General features: G+C 51.9%; 2 protein-coding genes across 13 annotated transcripts; one reads left to right on the forward strand and one right to left on the reverse strand.

Moving 5' to 3' along the window:
- Positions 1-26989, forward strand: HDAC4 (histone deacetylase 4). Of its 12 annotated transcripts, none has more exons than XM_033351063.2 (19): positions 1-517; positions 3001-3131; positions 9541-9686; positions 16764-16823; positions 17324-17481; positions 17891-17995; positions 18832-18957; positions 19333-19415; positions 19920-20032; positions 20681-20818; positions 21302-21405; positions 21471-21611; positions 21706-22021; positions 22314-22784; positions 22906-23196; positions 23418-23764; positions 23947-24501; positions 24628-24767; positions 24845-26989. In XM_033351063.2, exons 1-19 carry the CDS (start codon positions 335-337, stop codon positions 24906-24908), a joined length of 3672 nt encoding a protein of 1223 aa, XP_033206954.2. In that variant the 5' UTR covers positions 1-334; the 3' UTR covers positions 24909-26989. The 12 variants fall into 12 exon arrangements, with proteins under 12 accessions (XP_033206954.2, XP_033206956.2, XP_033206959.2 ...); XM_033351065.2 differs by having other exon boundaries at positions 21706-22018; XM_033351068.2 differs by lacking the exon at positions 20681-20818.
- Positions 4854-6023, reverse strand: LOC117166789 (uncharacterized). Its single transcript, XM_033351093.2, is given in 3 exon segments — positions 4854-5153; positions 5156-5524; positions 5631-6023. Coding segments are annotated over 3 exon segments (1062 nt in total).
- Positions 26990-27734: the final 745 nt, after the last annotated feature.

Here is a 27734-nt window from a genome sequence, read left to right on the forward strand (position 1 = left end):
GCGAAGTTGTAGGTTAGAGATAGCTTGTACAAGTAGCTAGACGACGACATCGTGAAATCGCGAGGAGCGATGAAGCGTTGAGGAGCAATCGTAGAAAGTTTAATCGACAATTTGTACGCGTGGAACGGTGTCACTGTGTATACAAGGTGTTTCCAAGAGGTACACGTCGTTCGACGGAATCCAATTTACGCGTTCCTCGTGTCTCGCGAAACGCATGCGTGCTACCAAGGTAACCAAGTGCATCTGGCAATAATCGGACGAGCCGTTATAGTTGAACAAACCACGTCGAGGTAGCAGCGCGATCGCATTGTTTTTATGTTTCTCGTGTGTGTACATGCCATGCATATACGCTCTGTGTAAGGCGTATCGCGAGTGTCTCGCGAGTGATCAGCGTTTCTTCCTTCTACGCGTTCGCCGTTTTTCTCGAGTGTTCATACTAAAAGCGAGATTACACCGAGTGCCATCGCGAGACATTGGTTACGTTCGTGGTTCGCAAAGGTGTGGCAGCGTTAAGCCAGTAAGTCTTGGTGTTGGATTTGCGCGGTACCGACCATTGCTGGCTGTTCTCTTCGCTACTTCTTCGATGCGTTCTCCTCCTCCACTTCCTCCCCCTTCTTCTCCTCCACCTCTTCCTTTTCTCTTTTTTCTTCTTTCCTCTTTCTTTCTATTTCTTCTCCAATTTTCTCGGTCCTCCCTATTTCTCTCTTCTTTCTCGCTGTTTCTCCGTCCACAATCAATCTTCCGTATCTTTTCTCCTCTTGCCTTCACGTCACACGCACGCACGCACGCATGCACGCATGCACGAACTCACGCACATATGTGTGCGCGTGCTTCCATACACAGACACTCATCTATCTCTCCTCCCCCCTCCCCCCGTTTCTCTCTCTCTCTCTCTCTCTCTCTCGCGTTGACACATACATACGTACATGAGTAAAACATTCTCCACGAATCTACGCGTCGCATTTTTGCCACGTGTCGAACGATCAAAATGTATTCGTAGTTTAGCAATTAAATGATTTATTGTACGCGATACCAGTCTCTAAGCATAGTTTGTTCGATCTCTCGATCGTTCGATTCGGATCATCCGAAAATCGAATCTTCCATTTTGGGAGATCGAAGGAGTTTTGCCGATGAGAGCGAGTGACCGCTTTCGTGACTTTCGATCTGTTACCGCTACCGCTACCGCCGCTCTTTACCCACCACACGACCACTATCATCGCCACCGCTACTACCACTACCACTGTACCGCCACCACCACTACCACCATTAGTGCCACTATGTCCACTTCCACTACCGCCATCGCCACCACCACCAGCACCACTACCACCACCACCACCACCACCACCACCACCATCATCATCATCATCGTTGTCACGGACACTGACACGGGACTTGTTCACGAGCTACAAATACCGACACTAATACCAATACGATTTTCATCGTAACCGCGATTGAACGTCGAGCATGCCGCTCCTCAAACACAGAGTTCGATTTCCGAAATTAAAATCTTCGGAAATGTTTAATCTTTTTCAAAGTCTAGAAAATGATAAATGAAATTAGCATCACTCGCGCCAGCCTGTGTACGTGTGTATGTGTGTCTGTCTCGTTTTTCTCTTTTTTATCAGCTGTTTCTACGTAAACGATTTTCACGATTCGACAAAGAAGTCGTTCCATTCCATGTGATTTTGGCGTGCATACAAACGTTCTTACCTTCTTTTAATTCGACCGAAGGTTATATCTCGGCGCTTCCGCGAGCTAACGTTTTTCGTTTATTGTGTTATTATTCGACTCGAAACACCAATATCTATTCGTTCGGTATTCCTTATCGACGTTACTCGCTATCCTTTCTAGTCTTCGAATTGATTCGGTCGAGTTTAGCGAATGCCGTGTATACATGTCGTGCGTGCGCGCGAGGGTACGCGCACTCGCGAATACAAGTCGATCGATGTGGTTTCTTACATGGACGTTCGGTATATTTATTTAACGATCGTTTCTATCTAAACGAAACGTATACGTTACGCGCCAACTTTAGTATTCCCAACGTTTTCCAGCGAATAGAGAAATTTCGCGACTATTGGTTGTTATGAAACGAAACGGAAGTATTGCCCGACAAAGATGATATCGATCGCCCCCTCGAACGAATTGAGCGCGATCGAAGTTTAGCGCTGACGCAGCCGGTAAGCACGACAACCATTCGAGAGATCGCGATTCACTTCCACGATCGATCGTATCTGGCGAATCTCGAAATTTTGATAAACGAGATCGAGCGTACGCGCGACATGCGATACTCGGTATGCGATACGCGACACGCGACGCGCGACACCACGCACGATACCTACTAGAATAAATCTAATCGAATGAGAAATTTGGATTTCACGTTGAGAGTGGTGATCGAGTGGCAAAATCATGGCGTCGCCTGTGTCACGTGGACGCTTCTACTACCGCGTTTACGTTTGAAAAGATCGAAGAAAAACGAGGAACGTTCAGTTTTCGTGATTTTCAATTTCACAGTACACTTCGTTCTCTGACAACTAGGAGACAACGGAAAATTATCAAATCACGATCGTTATAACGTTCGAAATATCTCATTAAGATATAGCGGTTTGAAAGGTTTGGTGTATTGGGTAAAAACAGGGAATGTCCACTCGTTACTGGATCGAAACACGCAATATAACAAGGATTACAAGTACTGTACAGTAATTACTATGTTAACATTCTTTTTTCGTGATATCTAATCAAAGTATAAACTTCGCTTTATAAACAATGCAGTTAAATTTATCGAACATTGCTTCTTTACTACTGGATCAAAAAGATTAAAACTCGATTTTCTGAATAAAGTTATTTCCAGACGATCCTTGTTTTTTCCTCTTACCCTTTAGTTTCTAACTCGACGATCGCGTACGCTCTAGCAAGTTGTATCGTAGTTGTTTTTAAGAGAGAGGGAGAGAGAGAAAGAGAGAGAGAGAGAGAAAGGAAAAAAATTGCTTGTTCGCGTTGCAGGAAACGCATGCGACCAAGGCAGAAAAGAGTTACGACGTTGCAGCGTTGACGGTAAATGCAGGGTTCGGTGAATGTTGGAGGAAACAGAATGTCCAGCGAACAAGCGCGAGCAAGCGCCGTCGCGACCAAAGGTAAGTTTTCGACGTAGACACGTATACATTTGAACTGGATTTTCCGGTTCTTAATATCATTTCAACGTTGGAGTGGCAAGAACGGTGATCGATGAATTTCGGATCGGCTCGCGATTTCCGACTCACGATAAACGCGGATAAAGTGAACGAGAAGCGATGCGGTCGAGGTCACCGTCGACGCGACCCGTGATTGTGGTTGTTGGCGATATTCTAGCAGCGTGGGAATCGACGTTCGCAAACTCAGTGCCACGCGATCGAGAAACGATCGCGAAGATAACGACGAGCACAGCCTCCATCGTAACAATAATAGTCATGGTGACGAATACTACGAACGATTCGTCGTCATCGAGTCGATCCCAATGTCTCGACCGTTCTTGCCCCTGACCGTTCTTCTGGTCTATTTCGTTGATTTTCAACGGATAGGCGATAGGACCGCGCGCGCGATCCATTCTCTTCGAGACGAAAATTCTCCTCGAATCGGCCGCGAACGTCAAACCATCGTTACAAATGGCCTGTTCGCCGGTCTTACCAGGCGTGTACCGTGTTTCTCGATTACGAGCGACATCCAGGTAAAATTGATCTTTCGTTTCGCGCGTCGGTGCGAATCGGTTGTATGAGAATCGTAACAGGCTTCGAACGTATCGAACAGCGACGGTAATCGTCAAGTATTATGGTTTCTCGTGCCGCCCATGCATCCTTCGACCATAGCCGTCTCGCTTCTTACGGTTGATCGCGAAATCGCTGGCGCGCTCTCAACGTCAACGCGGTAGGTTCATTCATCGTTTGGTATATATTTTCGATCCGTGCCACCCCTTCTCTTCCGCGATCGCACTTGTTGCCATTGAGCGCCGAGACGAGCCGCGTACGTGCGCATAGATCATCGACGCGACACGATGTGACACGATTAGACCAGGCTAGACCAGACCGGAGACGAAACCGAACGAAACGAAACGAAACGAGACCGCGACACAAGCCGAGTACGGTAAAGGGCGGGGTGGGGGGCGATGGGCGAGCGAAGCAACGAAAGTCAAAGTCGATACTTTCGAGGAATCACGGTTATTTTAGAGATAGGGGAATTTACTCGCTCGGTACGCGGTTACGCGTAAGAGCGAGAAAAATGGAGGGGTGCAAGATGACGCGCGACGTGGTCCAAGAAAGAACGAGTAAAAATAAATCTCGAAACGCAGCGGGGATCTCTCGATCCGAAATAGATCGTAGATCAGCGACCGTCGTTATCTGTCATTCGCGATCCATGATCTATTATTCGTCGATCGTCGAAGCCACCAGCTGAGCAGTGCGCGACAGAGCGCGCGCCAGTGCTCGTGCGAATGAGAAAGAGAGAGAGAGAGAGAGAGAGAGAGAGGGAGAGAGAGAAAGAGCTGGTATAACGTTTGTTGCACGGTTTCTCGAGCTTTCTATTTTTAGACGGCCCGATCGAGCATACGGGCATCGTCAAGGCCGCGCGTTGCGAAACGATTATCGGTGGCACATGTTGCGCCCGCGCTACCAACCGGAACCGAATCGACCCAACCCGACCCGACCCACCCATTCCATCGCGACCCAACTCGTTCCAACCGAATCTCTTCTTCCTCGTTTCTCCGTAATTGTCCGGCCCTGTCTTGACGCGCGTGCAACTTTATCGTTGCGTCGAATCGAATCGAACTTTTTACAACGGTAAAAAACACGACGACCGTGTATCAGTTTGGTAACGAGCCGCTTCTCTTACTTCCTCGGCCGTATTTGTCCGCGAACGGTGACGTTGGATGTCGAGGTTCTCTGGTGATGATATTTGGTACGTAAGCTATGCGACGGCTCCGCAAATGCGACCAATTTCGTCTGTTGATATGGACGACGGACACCAGTAGCGTCAGAAAGATTCCCATGCATTTCAGCGTCATGATCTTTCGCGTGTCGTGCTCCGAAGACGCCGTCCACATTAGAAACTCTACCACGTCCTTCGCCAATTGCGACTCCGTGGCCGGTGTGCCATCGTCGTACTCGACGATTCCCTCGTAGAACATCTGCGAAAGCGTCGAAAGAAGCAACGGTAGTGGAAAACAAGTATCGATGAGACGAGGCGCGTTCGACTAATCGCGATTTCACCAATGCCGTACTCGTGGCATCATGGTAGATCCACCGGTAAAGTAAACGTTGAAGTATTGGCCTTCGTCCGGAGTTACCCCTGCTGGAGGGTCCATCCATCCGGTTAACAGGGAAAACACGTAATCTAGGCCGCCTCTGCGCGTCAAAATCATGTAAGTTAGATCCGGTGGCAGAGCGCCATAGTTGGCGGCTTTAGCCGCTTCCTCGTTCGGATAAGGAGACGGTATCGTGTCGGACAACATCGCCGGTCTCGTGTAATAGTTGCCTTGATCGTCGGGGCCGTCCTCCACCTGATCGAAAGCGTTCGCTCGGTTACGACTGGTTACGCCGGAACGTACGGTGATCGCGTCGCGCCGCGTCGGTCAACCACCGCGGCGCTCTAGCTCCGATAGAAACCTGGAACTCGGCGGCGATCTGTTTAACCTCTTCCGCCGTGTGCGTTACGTTGACCAGGTCAAGGAAACGAACGAATCGCAGACTGTGACACGCGTGGCACACGGTTCGATAAACCTGCCATCCTCTTCTCAGAGCGGCGTGATCGAACGCCTTGAACGTACCGTTGAACGCCCATGGGTACTTCGGTGGTCTAATCTCTATTCCCCCGAACGCCTTCACCGACGACTCGTTCAGAAAATAAAGAACAACGCCGCAGCTTCCGATCGTGGCTGCGGTAAATCCGAACCACGCCTTTATCCTTTTCCCATCGGACGACCAACGAAATCGATTCTCGCTGTTAAATTTACGACAGGCCGTGGACACGGCTCGACCGACTCTGCCGATTATCGCCATCTTTCTTTCCTCGAATAGACGCGATCGACGCTCGAACGACCTATCGATACTCGTGAATCGCGCTCGTCCGTTGTCGCGCAAGCCATTTGTTCGTGTAACTCGATGCGATACACGATACGTAAAGCGCAACGATGCGAACCACGCTCGTAAAGCGCGGAAATCGATTCGTCGTTCGCGTCGTTCGGCGATCGCAGCCCGTCGTGTTCGACGCGCGGTGCAGGGACGCGAGACGGTTGGTCGGTTGGTTCGTGAACGTGTAGTTTCTGTCGCGGTTACGCAACACGTAAGCCACGTTACACAACCTTTTACAATAAAGGTGTCGAGTGTATTTCCGCGACGTTATAAATAAACTACTCGGTTATGCTTGGCATTATGCATGCGCGCATATTGCCGAGCTTACGTCGAATCGGACCTACACCCGCTGTCTCGTGCGCAGCAGCTGTGTCGACAGGACGAGCCGCGCAAACAACACAGCTCGTGTTTACACGCGCGATTCTCCTTCATCGTGTTTCTCGAGATTTTTGCCGAAGCAATACGACGCGATCGATCGCGCCGCCGCGTCCAGTCGCTCGACTCTCGTTCGACTCTCGTTCGACTCTCGTTCGACTCTCGTTCGACTTAGCCCCCGGTAATTTCATGTTCGCGTCCTGGCGCATCGTGTCATCGGTAAAAAGGGTTGCGACGCGACCGTCCACGAGATGACGAACGAGCGATAACGTTACGGATGCGATAATCGGCGTGTCGACCGAGGCAGTCTAATAATAGATACCTACGTATCGATCCATCGCCACGACAAACCGTTATTGTCTTTGATATCGTGGTCGAGTCGAAACGCGCGTTAGCGAAAGATTGATTCGTTCGATGGAGAGACGAAAGAGCGTGGTTGTTATCAAAGAGCGTATCGAACCGCGCTATTTATACCAGCGACGCTCGTCGCGCTTCGATACGACGGTATATACGGGCTATACGGCAACGCTTGGATTAACCAACCCGCTAATCGATGCGCTTTGTTTCCGCGCGCGCTAAGCTCGTTTCAGCCGCCTCGCCGCTATCTGCTCACCGTGCGGCCCCTTTTGAAAAACGAATCGCTGTCTAAACGACGGCGGCGGCGACGGTGCGTGCTCGTTTTACGAGCCCAAACGAGGGTAAAAACTAGTCGGCGCACCTTTGTCCAGTTTCGATCTCGTCGGTGGAACGAGGTCGCCAGGGGGGCGCTCGGCCGGTTGCGCGATCGAGTTTGTCGCGGAGTTCGAATCGATCGCGTTCGATCCAAGTTTGCGTCTACATCCGCTCGGCAACGTTGACGACAACGACGACGACAACGATGACGATGACGAGTACGACGACAACGACTACGGCGGCGAACAGCCACGCGTGTAAAATCGTCTTTCGCGTTTATTTTCACCGGCTTCGTTTATTTTTGCTCGGATTGCCGTTTACCAAGGGTGCTGCTGCTTGTGAACGGCGTAGGGGCACGCGTTCGATAACTCGATGTTCCGCGCTGGTTCGGCTAAGTGGACGCGACCAGTCGATCGCGAGGCCAACTGTCACGAGCGTCATTCCGATTGCGCAAAGATCGCAGTTGTGCGCGCACGCGGAGGAAAGGTCGCTTTCACTGCGATGGCTAGCGCGCCAGAAGGAACGCAAAAGACTACGATGATCCATATATTTGGGATCTATTCAAAGCCGAGTTTTGGTAGTTTGCCAAATCTATTTTTCCGAGCGAAGGCGGGATCGCTTATTGTGCCCGTGCTAATTTTGTCGCGCCGTAACGCTCTCCATTCCGGAGGTGTGGGTGGTGCTGCTGCTTGCTCGATACTCACTACGAGAGTTTTCAATCGTTTACACGCGGCCAACATTCCCGTCCCCGTCGCCGACCAGTCGCCCTTCAGCCGAGCTTCGTGCATCGATTTTTCCAAAGTCCTCGCATTCACCAGCTACGTACACACTCGATGATATTCCGCGATCCTCGTCCGTCCTTTCTCCGCGCATCACGATTCCGATCCAATAGGATTCGATCGTGAAATTCACGTTGAAAAAAAAAAAAAAAAGGTTTCATCGGTTGGACAGCCTAACGGAAACGACCGCCGATCGATCGCCATGGCTATTTCTATTTTTATCGCAACAGCTAGTTGCTACGTGAACGGAGGTTACCGCTTCTTCGACGGTTTAGCTTACGCGATAGCAGATTCTGCCGGGCCTCTTAAACTTTGTTCCCGTCGCGTATCTCTCTCGTTGCAGAAAAAACATTCTCTTCTCGCTTCGTCGAGAATTCGTGTTCGCTTGCCTCTGCCCTTCCGTCCGCGAGACGCGCGGTGCAGCGCGTACGCCAGCGAGGGTGTATTTTCCAGACGAGAAAATGCTTGCGGCGTCGCGTCGCGCTCACGTAGGAGGCGCCAAAGTTCGTGCACGCGTAAACCTCGTGGAAGGTACTCGCGGAGTTGCAGAAATCAGGAGGGGGTAGTAAACATAACCCAGATTCGTGAACGGTGGCATCTGCCCGAAAGCAAGCGACCAAGTGGGATACAACCGATAACCTAGCTTAATAACGCGTTATAAAAGTAAACGTTGATCCGTGCAAAGGTCATCCCCCATCTATTTATAAGCGGCTCGTCTCTTTTAACTCTTTTTCCAACCTGTCGACCACCTCTCGGTCTCTAATTTCCTGCATACGCGTGTACGTCGCATTTGCATTTTCGCGAGAGAGGCAAAACGCGTTCCTAGATCGTGCTCAATCTTTTCTCTTTTCTTTTCTTCTCTTTTCTTTTTTTTTGTCTTTTTCTTTTTCTTTTCTTTCATTCGTCCAGTAATCTCAGGCGACGGTGACCCAAGACAACGACGGCGACGACGATGGCGACAACGGCGCGATCACGATCGTCGACGTCGCCGTCGCTTTCGTTTCCGATGAGTCAGTTGAAGCATCGCTACAGCCTGTCGGGGTGGCGCCAACGCGTTGGCGGACTTGCTCTGTACGTTTTACGACAGTTTGAAAATACCGACCGGGTGAACCGATACGATCGGCCTTCCGTGTTCGGAATTCCCGGTGTCTCGTGGCGCCGACCGTCTTTTCTCTCGGACCTCTAGATCCTCTAGCAGAGGGCACGCGACACAGCGGCGGCCGAACATAACGCTGGTAACGTTGGCAAGACACCGGCGCAGAGACGAGGGTCACGGTTCACGGCTTTCCTCTTTCTCTTTTCCAAACCACTCCGCCTGGCTTGATCACGCGGCTCCTCCTAGTCCCATCCTTTCTTCCTTCCTCGTCTCCTCCGTCGGCTCATCGTCCTCTAGTGGCACGAAAACACGAACGTCGGACGCACAGCGAATATTAATGCGTGTTTTTGCACGTGTAGACGTTTATTTTTGCTCGTATTTTTAGCAGCTGGTATTTTCGAACGGGACCGCCACTATTTTTGTCCTAGCACGCCATACGGCGTATTACCGTCCAGAGACCACCTACGAAGCGAATTCTCTCTCTCTCTCTCTCTCTCTCTCTTTTTCTCTCTGTTACAATTAGGCGGACGGACGGGTTTCTGTCGTGGACACAAGAACACGCAAGTCCATCTCCTGTCGCTTCGAGAGGTATTCGGTCGTTCCAGTTCAGTTGCAGAGATTCGAGAGGAATCGGGATAATATCGGACCAAGACGTCGCGGCCAGACCACGTACGTTCCGAACGTTCGTATCGATTCAGCTATTTCAAGCGGAAGCTGGTTTACCGTGTAATTGCGACAACACGTAATTAAACCGAGTTACGTGATCCACTACACGAATAAACGTCTCTCAGGTATCGTCGTGTAATTACGATACGCGGCAATGTCGGTTCGGAAACGCGCGTACGTCAACCAGACCGTGAACGTTTTCTCGAAACGAATTCCAGCGAAATTTGTTTGCCGCGTCGCTATTTTGTTCCGAGAGTACCCACCCACCTACCTACCTACCTACCTACCTATCTACCTACCTATCTACCTAAATATCTGGTATCACGCGTATCTCGTACGCGCCTGCATGCGTCGCATAAAAGAAACAGGACGGAAGGCGATTTTCGAGGACGTCGAAGCGAAGGAATCGTGGTCGGTGTTGGACCGTTGGACGCGTAACGAATAGCCTTCTCGTTCGCGTCTACCGCGGTGCTATTTCGAAGGGGTGAAAGGGCCGTAGCTAGGTAAGCCGCTAAAAATAACACCGGTACATCATATCGAGCGGTCGTCTATAAATAGTGGCAAGTGACGAGAGACCCTGGATGGATTGGAGTCACGAGCAGCGCTACCTAGCACGCGCCATCTTTTAGAAAAATTCAAAACACTGCCACTCCTGGCTGTTACCCTCCTTCTCGGTCTCGCTGCCCGTCCAACGCCGTCCACCTCCAACTCGATCGATCGATCGTAAATAACAATGGACGCGGCCATTCATTGACGCGATGTTGCCTGCAAGGTGGAACGAATCGACGAGCAAATCGACCTTACGGGCAATCGATTCTTTTCGCCAACTCGTCGTACAGTCGATGCGAACCGAATGGACGCGAGACGCAAATTCCTGCCGTATCCGAACGATGATCGACGAATTGCGAGAGACGGATTTTCTCGAACGTAACGACCACCGTTCCGCTATCGAGGCTCGTCTCGTTCGATCGATCGATGCGTTCGAGCTTTGGGGTGGTGGAGCGACCAAACGAACGGTACGAGATGATTCAAGAAGGGGGTGACCTTGTCTCCTATTTTCGGAAGATAGATTTCTCGCGACTCTCGCCGGTCTTACCGGACCTGTCTCCCGAAGGTAATCGAAGAAACACGACCAGGTATGAAGATCGACGTTCAACGAACGTTTGGAAAGTCGATCGCACGTGTATCGCCGTTTCCACGCACCACCTGCTAGTGGCGCGAAAATCTGTCGCGCTCGTCTCACAGTCAATAGCTTTCCGTATTTCCGTCTGTATAGATTTCCCGGTGAATCGTTTCGTGGATAGAATCGCGCTAGGCATTCCGGAAAATCTTATACATCACGTAACGGACGATTAAATTGCGTCAGCGGAACGCGATGCATCGAGAATAAATTCCTAATCGCGCGCGTATTTAGAAGCGATACGAGGCGCATCGCTACGCTTTGTCTCGACTCGAGCCATCCATCTGTCCTCCAGCCTTTGAAAATTCAGCGTCGCGATCTATTCCTCGCGTCTAGAACGTTTTGTGTTTACGCGAAAGACGGATCGAGTTGGCGGAAGGTAATCGTTTCCTCGATCGACGCAGAAGGAGAATGCAAGGAAAAGAAGGGAAGCAGGCGAAAGGAGTAGAAGGAAGGACAGGTCGGCAAAGTTTATCGGGCTGGTCGCTGTGCGACGGAAACGAGCGAAGAACGATGGCGAGTGTAAGTTTCGGCGATGGAAGAGCAGTGGCGGAGCGAAGCAACGTGGAAAGGACGAGGGGAGACGGTGAATTTGGCAGGGAGGGAACGGTAACACGGCGGTATAGCAGCGGAGAACAGAGCAACGCGCAAATGCGCTAGGAAGGCGGCAGAAGGGCAGGCGGCGGCGGCTGCTGCTGCTGCTGCTGCTGCTGCTACTGTTAGTGGTATAGAAGCTAGTGGGCGGTAAACTGGAGAGGCACGGAACGAGGCAGTTTTACAATTACGTTGGCGACGCTGTGCGCGCGCTCACGCGAGTAACACAAATGTGGTCTGAACGCAACAATACCGGGTCTCTATAAATAGCCGAGATTCGCGAGTCTCGCGAGGCAGGGCGCTGTCATCGTGTGCGCGCGACACCCTCAGAGAATGCGAGAGAATCGCGAAAGAAACGGTAGCGCGTACCGCGCGCGCAGTTCTCTCTCGTTATCCGTGACATGCGCGCGCGCGCGCTCCAGCAAATCCGCGCTCCAGTCTCTACGTTCCGTCGTCGTTCCGAAATTATCGTCGCCGTCGTCGTTGTCATCGTCATCGTTGCCGACGTCGATATCGACATCGCCGTCGTCATCGCCATCGTCACCGTCACCGTCACCGTCATCGACGGTGTTTCTATTACCGACGCATCGACTCATTCGCTCGACTCGATGGCCTATCTTCGATAAAACGTAAGCCACTATTTTTCACGTTGTCCGCGTTCATCCGTGTTTTTAAAGTGCTATGCAAGCGAATCAGGTTGCCGTTAAATTCGGGCTACGGGTGCTGGCTTTTGTGTTCGTTTGGTGCAAAGAGTGACAATAGTGCGCGCGATGCCGCTGCAGCCAGCCGATTAAACGCACGACACTACGTGGTGAACGTTCATCGGAAGAGCGACGATAAATTCGTTCGAGAGAAAAGTGCATTTTAGCAACGCGTGATCGCCAACGTACGCTTTCTTTTCTTTTCTCGTCCTATGTATTTCGCTTTTGCCGCCGCTTCTCTTTCTCCGCATCGTCCTTTCGATCGTCTCCCCTCTGGCTTCTCCGCGTTCCGTTTTTTGTCACACGATCGTTGGTAAACGGTTTCGACGCGTGTCACGAAACGATCGACGCTGTTTTATCGGAACTCGGCCTAAAAATCCGATGCCGAAATTCGAAAGTTTCGCGTTTCACGCAAAGTTCTCTGCTCTTTGCTCTCTGTCGCGTATTTTCCATTGCTGTCCACTTGCTCTGCGTTGATCGTTTCGAACGCTTCGTAATAAAATCCCGTCGAGGGATTTCCAGCCTGTATCCTGTATCGCGATTCAAAGTCCATTTCCAAATCGACCGACACCTGTTGTGCCTAGCTTGTAACGACGCGAGCGACTAGCATCGCTCCCGTAACTTTCTGTTGTCCCGTTGGCTGCTTTCTCTCTGTCTCTTTCTCTCTCCGTCCGCTCCCCTCTCCCGTCCTTCGTCTCTCCGCCGTTTCTCCCCTATTTACTCGGTTTTCTCGGGTTTTTGTGCGTTTCAAAACGAAAGGCAACGCTGCCGCGATCGACGTTCGTCAGTTCCATTGAAAGTGTTATCGTTTCTTCCGCGCGAGTCCTCGTTACTTGATGCTCGCTTTGCCGTCACTCGTGTTTGGTACCGTCCACGCGATATCGAACGGAAATGTCTCCGAGAGGGAAAAAAAGGAGGGAAAGACAAAGAACCAACGCGTTCGTGCACGAGCATGTGTAGCGTAATTGAAATTATAGAGAGAGAGAGAGAGAGAGAGAGAGAGAGAGAGAGAGATAGAAGAGAAAGACGTTGAACTAGTTTTTAGAGTTTTCAGTTTTCAGACCTCTTTCGAATATCGTTCGCGTCACAGCTAGAGGCAACGGGAGAACGAACTCCCGGCGTAACGATGCGGACGAACAAGGAGAATCGCGTTTGTTCGTGTTCGCGAGACTCGTCGACACCGCGTCGCGCGTTAGCACGCATGTGCGCCGCGCGGACACGATTCATCGTTTTTCCACTGACATTTGCGGGAGATCGCGGGCGAAAGCGAGCGCGCGCGCGTTTCCTGGCTTCAACGGCGCGTTCTTCTGCGTTTCTTTTTCACTTGATTTCCAGCGTATATTGGCGCGACACGAAATCGCGCAACACGGATCTCGAAGAAAACGACCGTAAACGAGCGTTTACGCGCGAGGAACGAGACGACGGTTACTGGCATCGGACGAATTTTTGCAAACGCGCGTACGACGGTCTCGAAATGAATCGAGCGGCCGGGATTCGCGAACCCGTCGCAACAAAGAGCAGAAACTGAAACACGCTTGACGTCACTGCGAATCATTCTCGCCACTTAGACGAAGTCACGAGTTCAATTTAGAACGCGAACGAGCCAGTACCGTGGATCCGATTCGCCGTTTCGTTTTGAAACCTGTGAAACGTCGTTGCGATCTTTTACGCGATCGCGTGTTACGCGCGTCTAACGGAAACGAAAGAGAAACGAGGCAGGGGAACGTGGCGAACGAGACATCGATCCGTTCGCGTTACCAAACACTTTTTTCGAGAAATAAGCAATCGAAATAACACGGACAGAGATAGCGAGTCTAATTCTATCGTCGGTCTGTGACCACCGCCGAGTCGATTCGCCTTGTTCCGATATCGCTTTCATTACGGGGTCATTGGTCTTCCTTCCTCTTGCTTGGTCTTTCGCCTCGAGGAAATACGTAGCACATACATACGAGTCGTACACGCCCACGCGGTCGCACTCGTACGATCGCGTTGTCTCGCGTCGCGTCGTTTAGCGTCGCCTGCTTTTAGCTCCTAGTAGATCCTGCCCTCTTCTGTTTTCTTCAACCTGTTGAAACCGCGATCCTTCGGGTCTCTTCTTCCTTCTTCCGTTCCTTTTTCTTAGCTTTGTTGGCCGTTTTGATAGAAAATACACGCAACCGCGCGCATAGAAGACAAGAAAGAAGGAAAAGAGAAGTTGGAGCGTAACCGAGGAGCGAATAATTACGAGGATGGCAGAGATCGATCGAATGCGTCGACATCCTGTCGAACAGAGTTAGCGCCGGCAGCCATTCGATTTACGGCGGTACGTAACAAACGCCGGTTCGTGCGGAATCTTGAATTTTACTCGCGACGCAAGATACCGGACGTTTTTCGACGCTTCGAGCATTTTATCGTCGAGTGGTCGTGTAAATCGAAGGGCACGGGACGATCGTTAGGTCGTTTCCAAGGTGCTGAGAACGTGGTGCGTGCGTGGCGTCGTTTCGATCACCGCGTTCGATGCGATTCGATCGACGCTTGAACGCGATAGTCGTTGCGCGATCGCGTTAACGCGCGTCGCCTGGCGCAACGCGTACGATAGGCTGTCGCGCTTCCACTTTACGCGTCGGACGAAGAATAGAGTTACGCGGAACAATCGGCTACGTATTACGGAGTCTGCGACACGTTGGAAGGAAAAGTGACGCGGACCAGACATAATTCGAACGTTGGTCGAAAGGAGAACGTAGGGACGAACGGAGAAAGTTGCGTGTGTGCGTGCGTGTGGGCGAGCAGCGGAGCGGCGGAGGAGAAAGGGGAGGCGCGTGTACCGTCGCGTTTAGTAGGTGCGTATATAAATGTCATCCTATATATAGCGAACGTTCGTCTAATCTTAGCTAGTCGGCCACCGGCCAGGAACACGAGTAAAAACTTACTTTGACTCTCTTTGCTCTCGGCCTCCTGTCCCGCTCGCACCGACCCCCATCCCTTTGGCGAACCAACGGCACGCAACGCGGCGCACTCCAATTTCCGCTCGAGCTCGCCTTTTCTCCCACGCGTTTACGCCTCGGTCCTCGTCCGATTCGCCGGCGATCTCAATTTATCGAGCGCTGCTCGGTCGGCCGACGTCCGATCGAACGCAAGACGGAGACCGAGTCGCTCTAAACTACCAAAGCACCGGCAAAATACGAACCACCGCCTGCGTGCTGGTCTCGCCGAACCGACCGCGGTCACCTTTTCCTCTCTTTATACACCAGCTACTCTCGACTGACCTACACACCGACATTCGCTCGCTAATAATAACGGTACATCGCGGCGAGGCGTCGATACCACGATTCCTCTTCTTCGTCCCGTCTGTTTTCTTCGCTTCGCTCTTCTGTCCCTTTTTTTGTCGTAAAATCACGACCACCGTCGTCTCGATCGTAGACGAACGGCGCCTACGAAATGTACGAAGCGCGAAAGCTAAACGTCGCCAAACGAGCAAACGTTATCGAAACGCGTATATCGCGATCGATGGCAATTACTTTGACCGATACGATGCAGCTGTGTTCGCGTCGGCCGACCGTATCACACAGGCGACGGAGGCTGGTCGGCGAATTAATAAATTCGAAACGTTCTCCTTTCGAACGACCACGATTGCGACACAGGAGCGCTTCCGCTAAGCGAATCGACCGATTTAACGAAGAATTTTGGCAGAGCGGATGGCACGCAGCGAGGTTCGTGTAAATACGCGGAAATACGTGGAAATACGAGCTCGCGTTGGAAGGGACGGCGATCGCAATTGCGGTCGGTACCTTTCGGCTGTGGCAACGGAAACACGAAGGAAAGAAAGGTGAACAGCGGAGCGAGCCTGTGGAGGAACGGCCCTCCTCCGCGATTAACCTTGGACTTGACTCGAAGGAATTCTCGCAGCGTACAGTGACCTCTGCTCGCCCGCTAACTCGACGCTCGTCGTCTCGACTCGGTTGGTTCGCACTCGCGCCGCGCTCATCTTCGCTCCGTTTTCGCTCTGTTTCCATCCGATTCCGAAATCCACTGGAATTCGTACGTTCGCTTGTTTACGCGCACACGCTCCACCGTACATCGATCCTATTTCAACGTACGTACATACGTACGTACGTACGGACGTACGTTCGAACTAGCAAGCCGCGCGAGCAATTTATTTAGTTATTTATTTATTTATTTATTTATTCGTTTCGTACACGGGAAGTAAAATCCCATTAGAGTACAAAGAATCGTGTGTAAAGAGAACGCGAATGGAATACGAACATAAATTTTCTTATATTTCTCCCTATACGTATTTATGTTGTTGCCGCTTCGGCGTTCTATCGCGTTACACGCGATTCTTTGTACTCTAATGGGATTTTACTTCCCGTATATCAGACGAATAAATTAAATTAATTGAGTCGAAAAGAAAAGGAGTAAGGAAACAAAGCAAGTCGGAAGATGCGGGAGGCTAGCGGAAAAGGAACGAAGAAGGGGAGAAATTGTAGAAGAGGAAGAAAGGAAGGAACGCGCGCGCGTTACAGAACTGTGAAAATTTAGCAGAAAAAGAGAGCCAGAAGAAAAGCCAGAAAAGCCGACGATCGTCGATCTAGCATCGCTAAACGTTTGCATTTTGCCTTGTTTCAGAAGACGTGGGTTACAGGAGCGTTGAGATCGCGTCCGCGTTTACGCATCTACCGCAGAAAGGTAAGCACGGGAGAAGCGGACGAAGCGATCGCGATTCGTCGTACGTATTCGTGGACGTTCGAGCGGAGACGCGACTGGAAACTCGCGAAAACGAAACGTCGGGTCGCGGTGTCCGAACCGGCGGACCGCTTCGGACGTCGAAAACGTTCGACGAGACATCGACGCTGGATCGAAACTCGATCGAACGTAAGAAGAGAACGAGAAGATACTTTTCGCGCGCGACGCTTCCAAAAATAAACACGCTATCGAGATTCCGAGACCGAGCGACGACGGACCGTTCGACGACGAAGCTCGTCGCGGTGTCCGTTTCCGCGCAGCAAACCAGACACTTTGTTGTCGCTGCCGCCTTCTTTCCATTCTCGTTATTCTCGTCTCAGCGTCGATGTTGTGTCGGTAGCGCTTCTTCGCACGATCGTCGATTACTTTGAAAGTGGAGCTCCGCGACGCGAAACACCGCGCGTCGTCCATGCGTGCGTGTATATATGTATATACGTGCACAGAGATGGCCCGGGATACGCCAGGCTCGCCAATGTCCAGACCGAGAGACCTGGTCGGCGGAGTTGGTGCTACGACCACCTTGACATCGGGCGGCTATCACGCTGGTTCCGGCGATCCAGCGAGCCTGCATGGTCACGTGCTGCAGCAGAAGATACTCGAGGTAACGTAATCGATTCTCGTTCGTGGTTGCACGATTGCACGCGCGTCACGATCCCGCTTTCCTCCTATCCCTCTCTTCGTTGCCACCGTTTAATGGCGGTTGACGCGCGAACGCGATCGACGCACAGGTTCGAACATACTCGTAATTGCCCCTGGCCGCGTCGTCGGCAGACTCGAGACCGGAGAAGATAAAGTTTCTGTCGAAGCGAAACGAGCGGTGACCAGCGACGTTGCACGGCTATGAAAAAGAATTTCGTTCGCACCGCTACCCCGTACGGGTAGCGGCGCGCGCATCTATGCGCGTACACACGGTGTTCTCGATTCGAATCTCGAATCTGTGCGTCGCGCCACCAAGACGAATCTGGAAATCGTTTCGAGCGTTACTCTGGACGCGTCGGTTGTGCTTTCAGCTACAGCAGCATCATCAACTTCAGCAACAAATACTGCGGCAACAGTACCAAGCCCAGGAGCGACAGTTGGCCGAGTTACACGAGCAACAGATGCACCAGCTAAAGGTAAGTCGCGTTCGTCGCGGCGCGTCGCGTAACGTTCGTTCGTTCGTTCGTTCGTTCGTTCGTTCGTTCGTTCGTTCGATAGCGCGTGTCACCTCCTCGTCAATTTCGTTTCTCGGTCACCGTTCCGTGCGGTTCTTTCTCTCTGGAGGGTGACGAACCACGCCATCACCCTCCCGAGTATCGAACCACCGTCGTCCAAGATCCATTGTCTTCGAACCGTCTCCGAGTCGAAAGTCCAGCGGAACCTTCCTATTCCCCGTAAACTCGATCGATGCGCGACGCGTCTCTATCGCGACGTACTCGAAAACGAGAGAAAGAGAAAGAGGGAGAGGGAGCCTAGACTGGCGGCGAGCGATGAAATTCCGCGCGTCGTACCTCGATGGGACGAGAAGTCGTAAATCGCGACGGATGAAAGATCGTCGAGTCCTTGGAGATTCGACTTTCGTCGTGTTCTCTGCTCCCCTTTCCTCTCCTCTCTTCTCCTCTCTTCTCCTCTCTTCTCCTCTCTTCTCCTCTCTTCTCCGCTCCTGTGCCATTTGCCCGCTGTGTCTTCCCCCTGTCGTTTCTCGCTTCCACTTTCACCCTTCTTGCGGTAAAATTATCGTTGGACGTTGCTCGCACTCTCCCCTCTCGCCCCCTCCTCCTCCCTCTCTATCTATCTGTATCTCTATCTCTTTTTCTTGAATGGACGATATCGGCCGTTACCGTCAATGTCCAGCACACCGTGGTCGTGTAACGCGTACTACCCGTCCGTCATATTATCGATCGAAACGAGGCGTCTTTTCGCTCGTGTTTTTTCCTCCTTTTTTTTTTCTTTCTTTCTCTTTTTGTCGTAGCTGTGGGAGCAGCAAAAACAGCTGGAAGAGCAGAGGAGAGAAAAAGAGAGACTCGAAGCACTGAGGAAGAAGGATAAACACGACCACAGTGCGATCGCTTCGACGGAGGTGAAGCAACGACTTCAGGTACTTGAATGGCGTGCAGGGCTCGGTCGTATCGGGCCGAACCCGTCCGCATGGGTAGAGAGAGGATTTTCGTCGTGGAAGGGACGCGAACAGGCTAAGTGATAGGCGAGATAAAAGGGAGCAGAAGAAGGTAGGACGGGCGGGGGGTGGGGGTGGAGGTTTCTAGATCAAAGAGAAGAAGGAACGTTAGACGAGACGTCAGGCTGAGAGGGCTTGGGAGATACGATTCGATCTAAAGCGTAACGTCGCTAGGTTCTCGTCGGTTTGTCGTTTGATAGTAGCGATGAATCGATGACGAGGGATGGTATGCGTAGAAGAGGGAAGGGGGAATGTTGCGCGCGAGTGTTCGCTGAGAGGGGAACCTTACGATTTCAGAGCTTCCTCGTGAACAAGAAGCAAAGGGAGGCCGCGGCCGCTGCGAACGGGGCCGTACCTGGTACACCCGGATACAGAAGCTGGTGAGAATTTTTTCGAGACTGACGATTCTCGCGAGCGGGTTCACCCGCCGCCCTCGATCTCGTTGTCGTCGATCTTCCTCGAGTACATCCTCTCGCGATATTTCACGCTTTCCGCCTATAACCCGTTCGCTTGCTCGCCCGCAATTTCGCTTTCTTCCTGGTCGCTGTACCGTGTGCACTTTCGTTCTCTCTTTCTTCTCTTCTTCTCCGCATCCCAGTTCCGTTTCCCCAGTTCCGCTTCCCCAGTTCCGTTGTTTCCATCTTCGCCACGCTTTTCGACGATACCGCGCTATACACACACACACACACACACACCACCCACCCACCCACCCATCCACCCAAGCCGCCAAGGATGCCGCAGGGGGTGTACTCGAGTAACGGAGCTCGAGTCGAAGAGCCGAGCGATACGATTCGATGGAACACGGTCGATCGCTCGATCGCTCGATCCACCGAGCGAACGACACTGGAATCGATTGAACAAGAAGCCGCGAATTTGTTGGTCAGGTTGCAACCGCAATCGGCGGAATCGGCGGGCGCGGCGAACGCTTCGCATCCCTACCGGATGCCACAGATGCTGCAAGAAAAGTTCGCCGATGATTTTCCTCTTCGGAAAACAGGTACGTACGCGCGACCACGCGCCGATACACGTTGTTATACTATAAATTCCCGTGTTGTCGAGTGATAAGCATATTTGGTGGAAGGTAGTCTCTTTCTATGTGTGCCTATGTACGATAGTAGAATGCCTCAACTAAAGCATGGTTTTTTGCGACGCCCCCCCGCCCCCCACCCCCACCCCGTCTCGATCATCTGGCCCGTCGACAAACGCACGAGCAAACGGACGAACACGCACGCACGCAAAGAGATACACACGACGGAGGCAAAGACGGACGAACAGACGGACGGACGGACGGACGGAAAGGCAGAGAGACACCGTAGCCCCTGCATCCGATCGACGATCATCCTCCGTTGTCCCGATCGCGAGCTTGTCGACGATCGACGATCCGACGAGCGATCGTGAAAAATAGCAAAGATAATAGCGCGCTACGGATATTCGTAGACGTGTAATTTATTGGGTTATCGGATGGATCGCGTGGACACGCTCGCACGTCGCGTCGTTTCGCGTCCTTCCTTCTCTCGTTCCTCGTTCCACGCGATCGCCCCACGCTCCTCGATGTCCGCTCCCCGAACCCTGTGCCATCGTTTTACACTACTCTCCGGCCCGATACGACGACGACCAACAACTAACCCTGGCTAAAATTGGCCAGCCTCGGAGCCGAACCTGCTGAAGGTGCGACTAAAGCAACGCGTGGAGAGGAACATGGCCGCGTCGAGAAATTCACCCCTGATGGCACGCCGGAAGGATCGCCTGCTGTCGCACCTCAAGCGGAAATCACTGCTAGCAAGTACGTCCTTCGATCGAGCTTAATCGAAATTCGTTCGATTAATCGTCGAGTTATCGACTCTTCCTTGCGTGAGCATTAGCAAACAATTCGTTGCACCCGTGTTTTCGATTAATCGATCGTTGATTTTTGCCTTTTTGCCAGTGTCCAGTAACAGCATGTCGACAACAAACGTTTACCGATTAACATTACGTTTCCGAGACCGAGTCTCCTCTCGTTTCGCCTCGGCGTCGCATCCCCGGTTCGCGCAGGCTCGCGTCCTGCGAACGTGGAAAACGCGAACCGAAGGCGGAACGACGGGCGCGATGCGTCCCTTTTTCTCGCGAAGGAATTCGGGACAGTAGCAGCGGCACGCTACGGGTCTGAGATAGGCCGAGGGGGCACAGGTTGCTCGTTCGCTTTCCCGAATTCCAGTCTCTCGTACGCGACGAGTTGCAGGCAAACCTCGCCACGCTCGTCGCCGCTCGCTCATCGAACGCTTTCCAGATTCTAGCAGTAATCCGGAATCTGGGCCTAATTCACCACCGACCGTAAACAATTCTCAAGCGAGCCCCACCGCGGCAGCCAACGCAGCGGCAGCCATCCAAGAAGTGAGTATACGCGAACACGCGTTGGAAGACTCTTCCTTTCTTTCTTTCTCGTTGTTCGTTCGCAGGAGACGGAAAACACCGGCTACGGAGGTCCATTGACCAGCAGCAGTCAGCAAGGTAGCCTGTCGGATCTGTCGTTGTTCAGTTCACCGTCCATGCCCAACATCTCGCTGGGGCGACCTCACGTTCCATCCGGTTCCAGTACGGTGAGTGTTTTAGCCGCCGACGGCTCCTACAACGTGATCGTCGATCGCTCTCTAAAGGACAACGCGTGGCTGGTTTTCGCGTGTCTATTCGCAGACCGGTACGAAATTGGCCACCGTCTCGGAGGCAGAGGTACGCGCGGCGTTCACCGCGCGACTAGGGATGCCGCTCACCGGACAAATGTTGCCCGGCACCTTGCCTTTCTATCCATCGTTGACGGTGATCGAAGGAGGAGACGCCACGTCGAGCGGCGGTTACGTTCACAAACAGATGCAGAATATGGAACACCCGTCGATAACGAACCGGCAACACCCGTCTGCGGTTTACGGCACCGCGACCGCCACGGCTCCCATCACCGACACGCAAGTAGCGCATGCGAGGCTGCAAAAGGCTGGTCACCGGCCTTTAGGTAGTATGTTCTCTCTTCTTTGCTAGCAGCCGATTTTTACAGCGCGCGTGTGCCATCATCGTTCGCGCACTGCCCACGATTCTCTCTCGCCCTGCGATCACCAGTCGTGTCAGATTTCCGGAGAGAGATCCGGACGGAATCGTAACGGCCGACGCCGAACAACTGGCACGCGCGAACGATTCTCATTGGCACCGGTGAGATCCCAAGGTGGAATCGCCGCGCGCCTCCTGAACATTTCCAGCGTGTGGCATCCGATTCACGCGTCCCTTGGTCGCGCTCCGTTCCCTTCCCACAGGTAGGACTCAGTCGGCGCCTCTGCCGTTGGGCCATCCGATGCTGCAAGGTGGCATCATGGCGCCGCAGACCCATTACGAGGAGTACCTGGCCGAGAAGCAACTGCACGATCAGCAGCAGGCGCACAACTACCTCAAACAGCAGATTCGTCAAACGGTGTTGACGCGTGTCGGATCTCGGGGACAGGCGAATCAGCTGGACGAAGCACCGGAGAACGACGAGTCCGCCGAGGTGATAGATCTTACCGGAGGCAAGAAAGATTTGTCGGAGGAGAGCGAGATCTCGAAACAGCAACGGGATCGCGAACAGTTTCTTCAGCAGCAGAGAGATCTGATGATGAGACACACCTTGCAAATATCCAACGAGTCGTCGACGGCCTACGGCGGAAGCGGTACCGGTGGCGGCAGCAGGAGCAGTCAGCCGAGTGCCAGACCGCTGTCCAGAGCGCTGTCCAGCCCGTTGGTTCACTTGAGTAAGCTGACCGCCCGCGATTCCTTTACCTTTGCTCGCCTTTAGGCGGCCGCGTTACCTCGTTCGTCGAACGGCCACCACCATCGTACGCTGTTCCACGCTCTCTCTTTGTGTCTGCTTAGCGCGCGACGCAGGTCCTCAGGGAAGCCAAGCCACCACCGGTGATCTGTTCGCGCGCGCTTCTTCCCATCGATCCACTACCGGTTTGGCCTACGATCCGTTGATGTTGAAGCACGCCTGTGTCTGCGGCGAAACGGTTCGTGGTCATCCCGAGCACGGAGGCAGGTTGCAGAGCGTCTGGGCACGGCTGTCGGAGACAGGACTGCTACAGCGCTGCGATCGAATACGTTCGCGCAAAGCCACCCTCGAGGAGATTCAAACGTGTCACAGCGAAGCTCACGCTCTTCTCTTTGGTGAGTGCCGCTGCGCCGTCACGCGTCTCCCATACGCGACGCTCGGTTCTCTCGTTTCCTCGTTTCCTCGTTTCCTCGTTTCCTCGTTTCCTCGTTTCCTCGTTCCCGATCCATCCTTCGGCCCCGCTTTTGACCCGCGCTCCCCTCTCTGCCACTTTCTGCCGCCGCCGCCTTCCTACGCCGTAAACGTAAAGTAAAGTAAAACGTGCTGTCGCGCGCAGGAACGAATCCGATGAACCGACAAAAGCTGGACGTATCGAAGCTCTCTCAACTTCCGATCAAGAGTTTCGTGCGGCTGCCCTGCGGCGGAGTAGGCGTCGATTCCGACACCACGTGGAACGAACTGAATACCGCGCCGGCCGCCCGGATGGCTGTCGGTTGTGTCGTCGATCTGGCCTTTAAAACCGCCATGGCTGACATTAAGAACGGTTTCGCCGTCGTACGACCGCCCGGACATCACGCCGAAACCAACCAGGCCATGGGTTTCTGCTTCTTCAATTCGGTCGCGATCGCTGCTCGATTGCTTCAGCAGAAGCTCGATATTAGGAAAATCTTGATCCTGGATTGGGTAAGAGCCAAACCTATAGCCTCCTTTCTCTTTCTCGTTTTTCTCGTCGGTTTTCCTCCGTTCGCGTCGCTGCTCGTCGCCCTGTATTGCGATCGCGACGATCGGGAACTCGCGCTCGGGATACGCGGTCGGTAGTCCGCTGGACGAGACTCGTCGACTCGACCGGTTTACCTTCTGTTTAGGATGTCCATCATGGGAACGGCACGCAGCAAATGTTCTACGACGACCCACGGGTGCTGTACATGTCGATACACAGGCACGACGAAGGTAACTTCTTTCCAGGAACCGGTGGACCGACCGAGTGCGGGGCTGGCGAGGGTCTGGGCTACAACGTGAACGTAGCCTGGTCCGGTGGGCTGAATCCTCCGATGGGTGACGCGGAATATCTAGCCGCGTTTCGTACGATCGTCATGCCGATCGCCAAGGCGTTCGATCCCAGCATCGTCCTCGTCTCGGCAGGATTCGACGCCGCCGTTGGCCATCCCGCGCCCCTCGGAGGCTACAAAGTTAGCCCCGCTTGCTTCGGCAAGATGACGCAACAGTTGCTCGGACTGGCGAACGGTAAGGTTGTACTCGCTCTCGAAGGTGGTTACGATTTGGCCGCGATTTGCGACTCCGCCCAAGAATGCGTTCGGGCTCTGCTCGGGGACGAACCTACTCAACTTCGGGAAGAGGAATTGACGAGGATACCTTGTCAAAACGCGGTCGACACGCTGCAAAAGACGATCGCCGTGCAGGTACGATCATCATCCGCTTGGCGACTCTCTCCTATTCCTTCTTCCTTCCTTCTTTCCTTCTTCTCGTTGCTTTCGATCTCTGGTCGAGCGTTTCTTTTATCTTTTTTTCTGTCGTTTGACACGCAGATGTCTCATTGGCCTTGCGTCAAGCTGAACGCGCACACGGTGTCGATGAGCGCGATCGAAGCTGGACAGAAAGAGCGCGACGAAACCGAGACGGTCTCCGCGATGGCCTCTCTGTCGATGCAGCAGCCTACCAATTTAACGTAAATCTATCTATCTGATCGGCGGTATGCTCGTCTTCTGCTTTTCCGCCGATTGCTTACAGCCATTCCTGTTTCAGGACTACCCCAGAACATTCCCGAGAAGTTTCCGAGGAGCCAATGGAACAGGATGACGCCAAATGAAGAAAGACGCGAAGCTGCTCGTCGATCGTGTTTCGAAATAGTCACGAGGCTATCGTTGCGTTCGCATCGCTTCTTTATAAAATATGAGCGACGACCGACACGAAGCCGCTGTGAGCTGTGAGTTGGCAGCTGCTGCTGACGCCGCAGCCGGTCGCCGCCACTGTCATCGTTGCCGTTCACACCGACATAGGTGTCGCCAACGCGCTGTATTATCGTACGATCAACGATAAAAAAGCGAGCCTTTTTCGCTGCACCTCTTCCGCTTCGCTGTCGCACGTTGTTTGTCTAGCGTAGCTTGACGGAGCTGAAATCGCGGAGATCGGGCGAAACTAGCTTCTCGACTAAATCTAAAAGACAGTAGGTTTAAGTGTTTTCTACGCTTTCGCGTAAAGTTGCCCTAGAAACGCGCGATAGCGCGCGTTCACACGGCCTCGCCTTACCCATCCAGATTTCACGTTTGATTCGTCGATCGTACACTTTCCGCGAGATCGCGGCGTTAAAATGTTACGAGAGTTTTTGAAAACGGCCCCAGGAAGGCCGAGGCGAATCGAGGAGGGAGGAGTCGCGGTACAAAAGAAAAGAGAAAAAAAGAAAAAATGGAAAACAGCGCGTTTTAAAACGATGCATCGAGGGCAGGGGGCGGAAACGACGACGTTCGCGGTGGCGAAAGCAGACACGAGGTGCGCAGCGATGTCACGCGGAAAAACGAAACGATTCGTTCTGTGTTTTCATCGTAAGACGGCGTTTCGTTTCGGGGGTCGTCTTTCTTCGAGCGGCATAGCACGATATTTGGTTGTCTTTTTTGTCGCGAACAAAGGCTGGTGTGATTTTTGTGATATTTTGTAAAAAGCAGAAATTTCATGAAGCATATAGTTAATTGATGATGTACAAGCGTACGCGAGACTGTGTGTGTAACGTTGTTATACTTACGATTAGAACGGAAGAATGCATGCGTCCGTGTGTGTGCGCGTGTAGCTATGCGTAGATGCGTGTAAGGAAAAGGAGAAAGAGAATATATGTAATCGAAATAGGAGCATTTATTTTTGTGCCGTGCATTTTACGAGAACACGGAGAATGCGAGCGAATCTATCGATCGATCATTTTCGCGAATCCATACGTTCTATGTGACGTTACGTACGGTTTAGCGTGACAAACATTGTATCGCGCGGATCAAAGATTTTAGCACGCAGACTCTTGTGTAGTATGCGCGAGATAAAGAAAAGCGCGTATGCGCGCGTCGAGTACAAGAAATACATGTGTATATTGGATGTTATGTGTCCGCAAGAATCTCAAGTGTTCGTCGTGTATCGTCCCATATTTTTACCAAAAATTTCGAAAATATCGAGCGCGAAACGTTCTTTTCGGTCGATTCGTGTCGCCAATTCCCACCTTCCTATGTCTCGTGCTTTCCCCGTGTTTTACGGCCCGGGAGCCCGTTTCTTTTCCCGCCTTCGTTGTCGTTCTCCTTTTTTTCCTCGTCCTGCCCGTTCGCTCGTAAACCTCGTCTCCGCGATTTGCACCGTTTATATCAATTTCGTTTCCCTTTGTTCAAAGTTGCGCGTTATCTCGTTCCAGACCCACCCACTCTCTCCCCTTTATATCTGTTTCGTGCGATCACTGTTCGATCGCCAACATGGAGGCGACCGTTTCTCTACTCTATATCAACTTCGACTCGATTCGACCGAACTCGATTCGTTCGACTATCGATTCCGGGATCGTGTATGGCGATCGTCGTAACGGAACTTGTTGTTGACATTTTTGCGAGAATTTTATTTGTTTCGGCCAAAGGGACTTGCAACATTCCGGTATCGTTCGTAGAAAATCGATACAAGTTAGATGTAAATCGTTGATAATTCGCATCGAAAGCTGATTCTAATAAATGAACAAGAAATAAGAAATCGAACTCGCAGAGTATAAGAACGAAAATGGAAAAAAAAGTGTTACAATTACGTTACTGCACGTGTACGAATATGTCCATATTGCGTAAGCTTAAATGTATTAGTCATACATTTTTTATGTATATATAAATGTACCTCGTAAAGTAATTTTAAATAAAAACTATAGTCATTGTGTTACGCATACATTAACGACGGTACGTGCTTCACGGTATACTGTCCTGGCTGATAGAAAACTACGTTCCGTTCGAAAGAATGAATTATTAACTCATCGAATACCATCGCTTGTAATTATTGCTTGTCAAACTAAAATCTCTGTAAAGATACGCGTGAACGCGAGAGCGAAACTATCGTCGGTTGCTCTCGAGAGTATCGTTCGCAAGTGAACATTGCTTTGAGAATCGCTGTCCGATCCACTATCGGATCAGATAATCACTCTCAACGCGGTGTCTGTTCACTTGGAAAAAATGCTCTTGAGAGCAACTAGCGATAGTTGTATTATCAAGTGGATGCGTACATTTACTCCACTCAGCCTGTTACATGAAAAAAGCCAAACTCTATAGAAAGAAAATTAAATTCGTTTCGAGTATACATTGTTACGCGTATGTACATGTAAGTGCAATGGCATGTAACGGTAAATAGAAACAGGGACACAAGGTTGCTATTAACGTATCGACGATATACACGATTAGTTGGATATCTTCTAAATTTTATTTTCTTTTTTCTCTTTTCGTCTTTTCTTTGTTTTTTGTGTTTTTGTTCTTCGGTATACAGATTTACGTGATTACGTCTAACCCTGGAAAAATTCGAACCCGCCGTGTTTTGGATCAAGGATCGATGTTATTCGGCCGCGTGCGAAATATCGTCGCGTTTCGGCCAATTCGGCCAATTCATAACCATCTATGCAGTGATTGTTTACATTCAATAACGA

This window comes from Bombus vancouverensis, chromosome 4 (genome assembly GCF_051014615.1).
Source record: "Bombus vancouverensis nearcticus chromosome 4, iyBomVanc1_principal, whole genome shotgun sequence".
Taxonomy (NCBI): domain Eukaryota; kingdom Metazoa; phylum Arthropoda; class Insecta; order Hymenoptera; family Apidae; genus Bombus; species Bombus vancouverensis.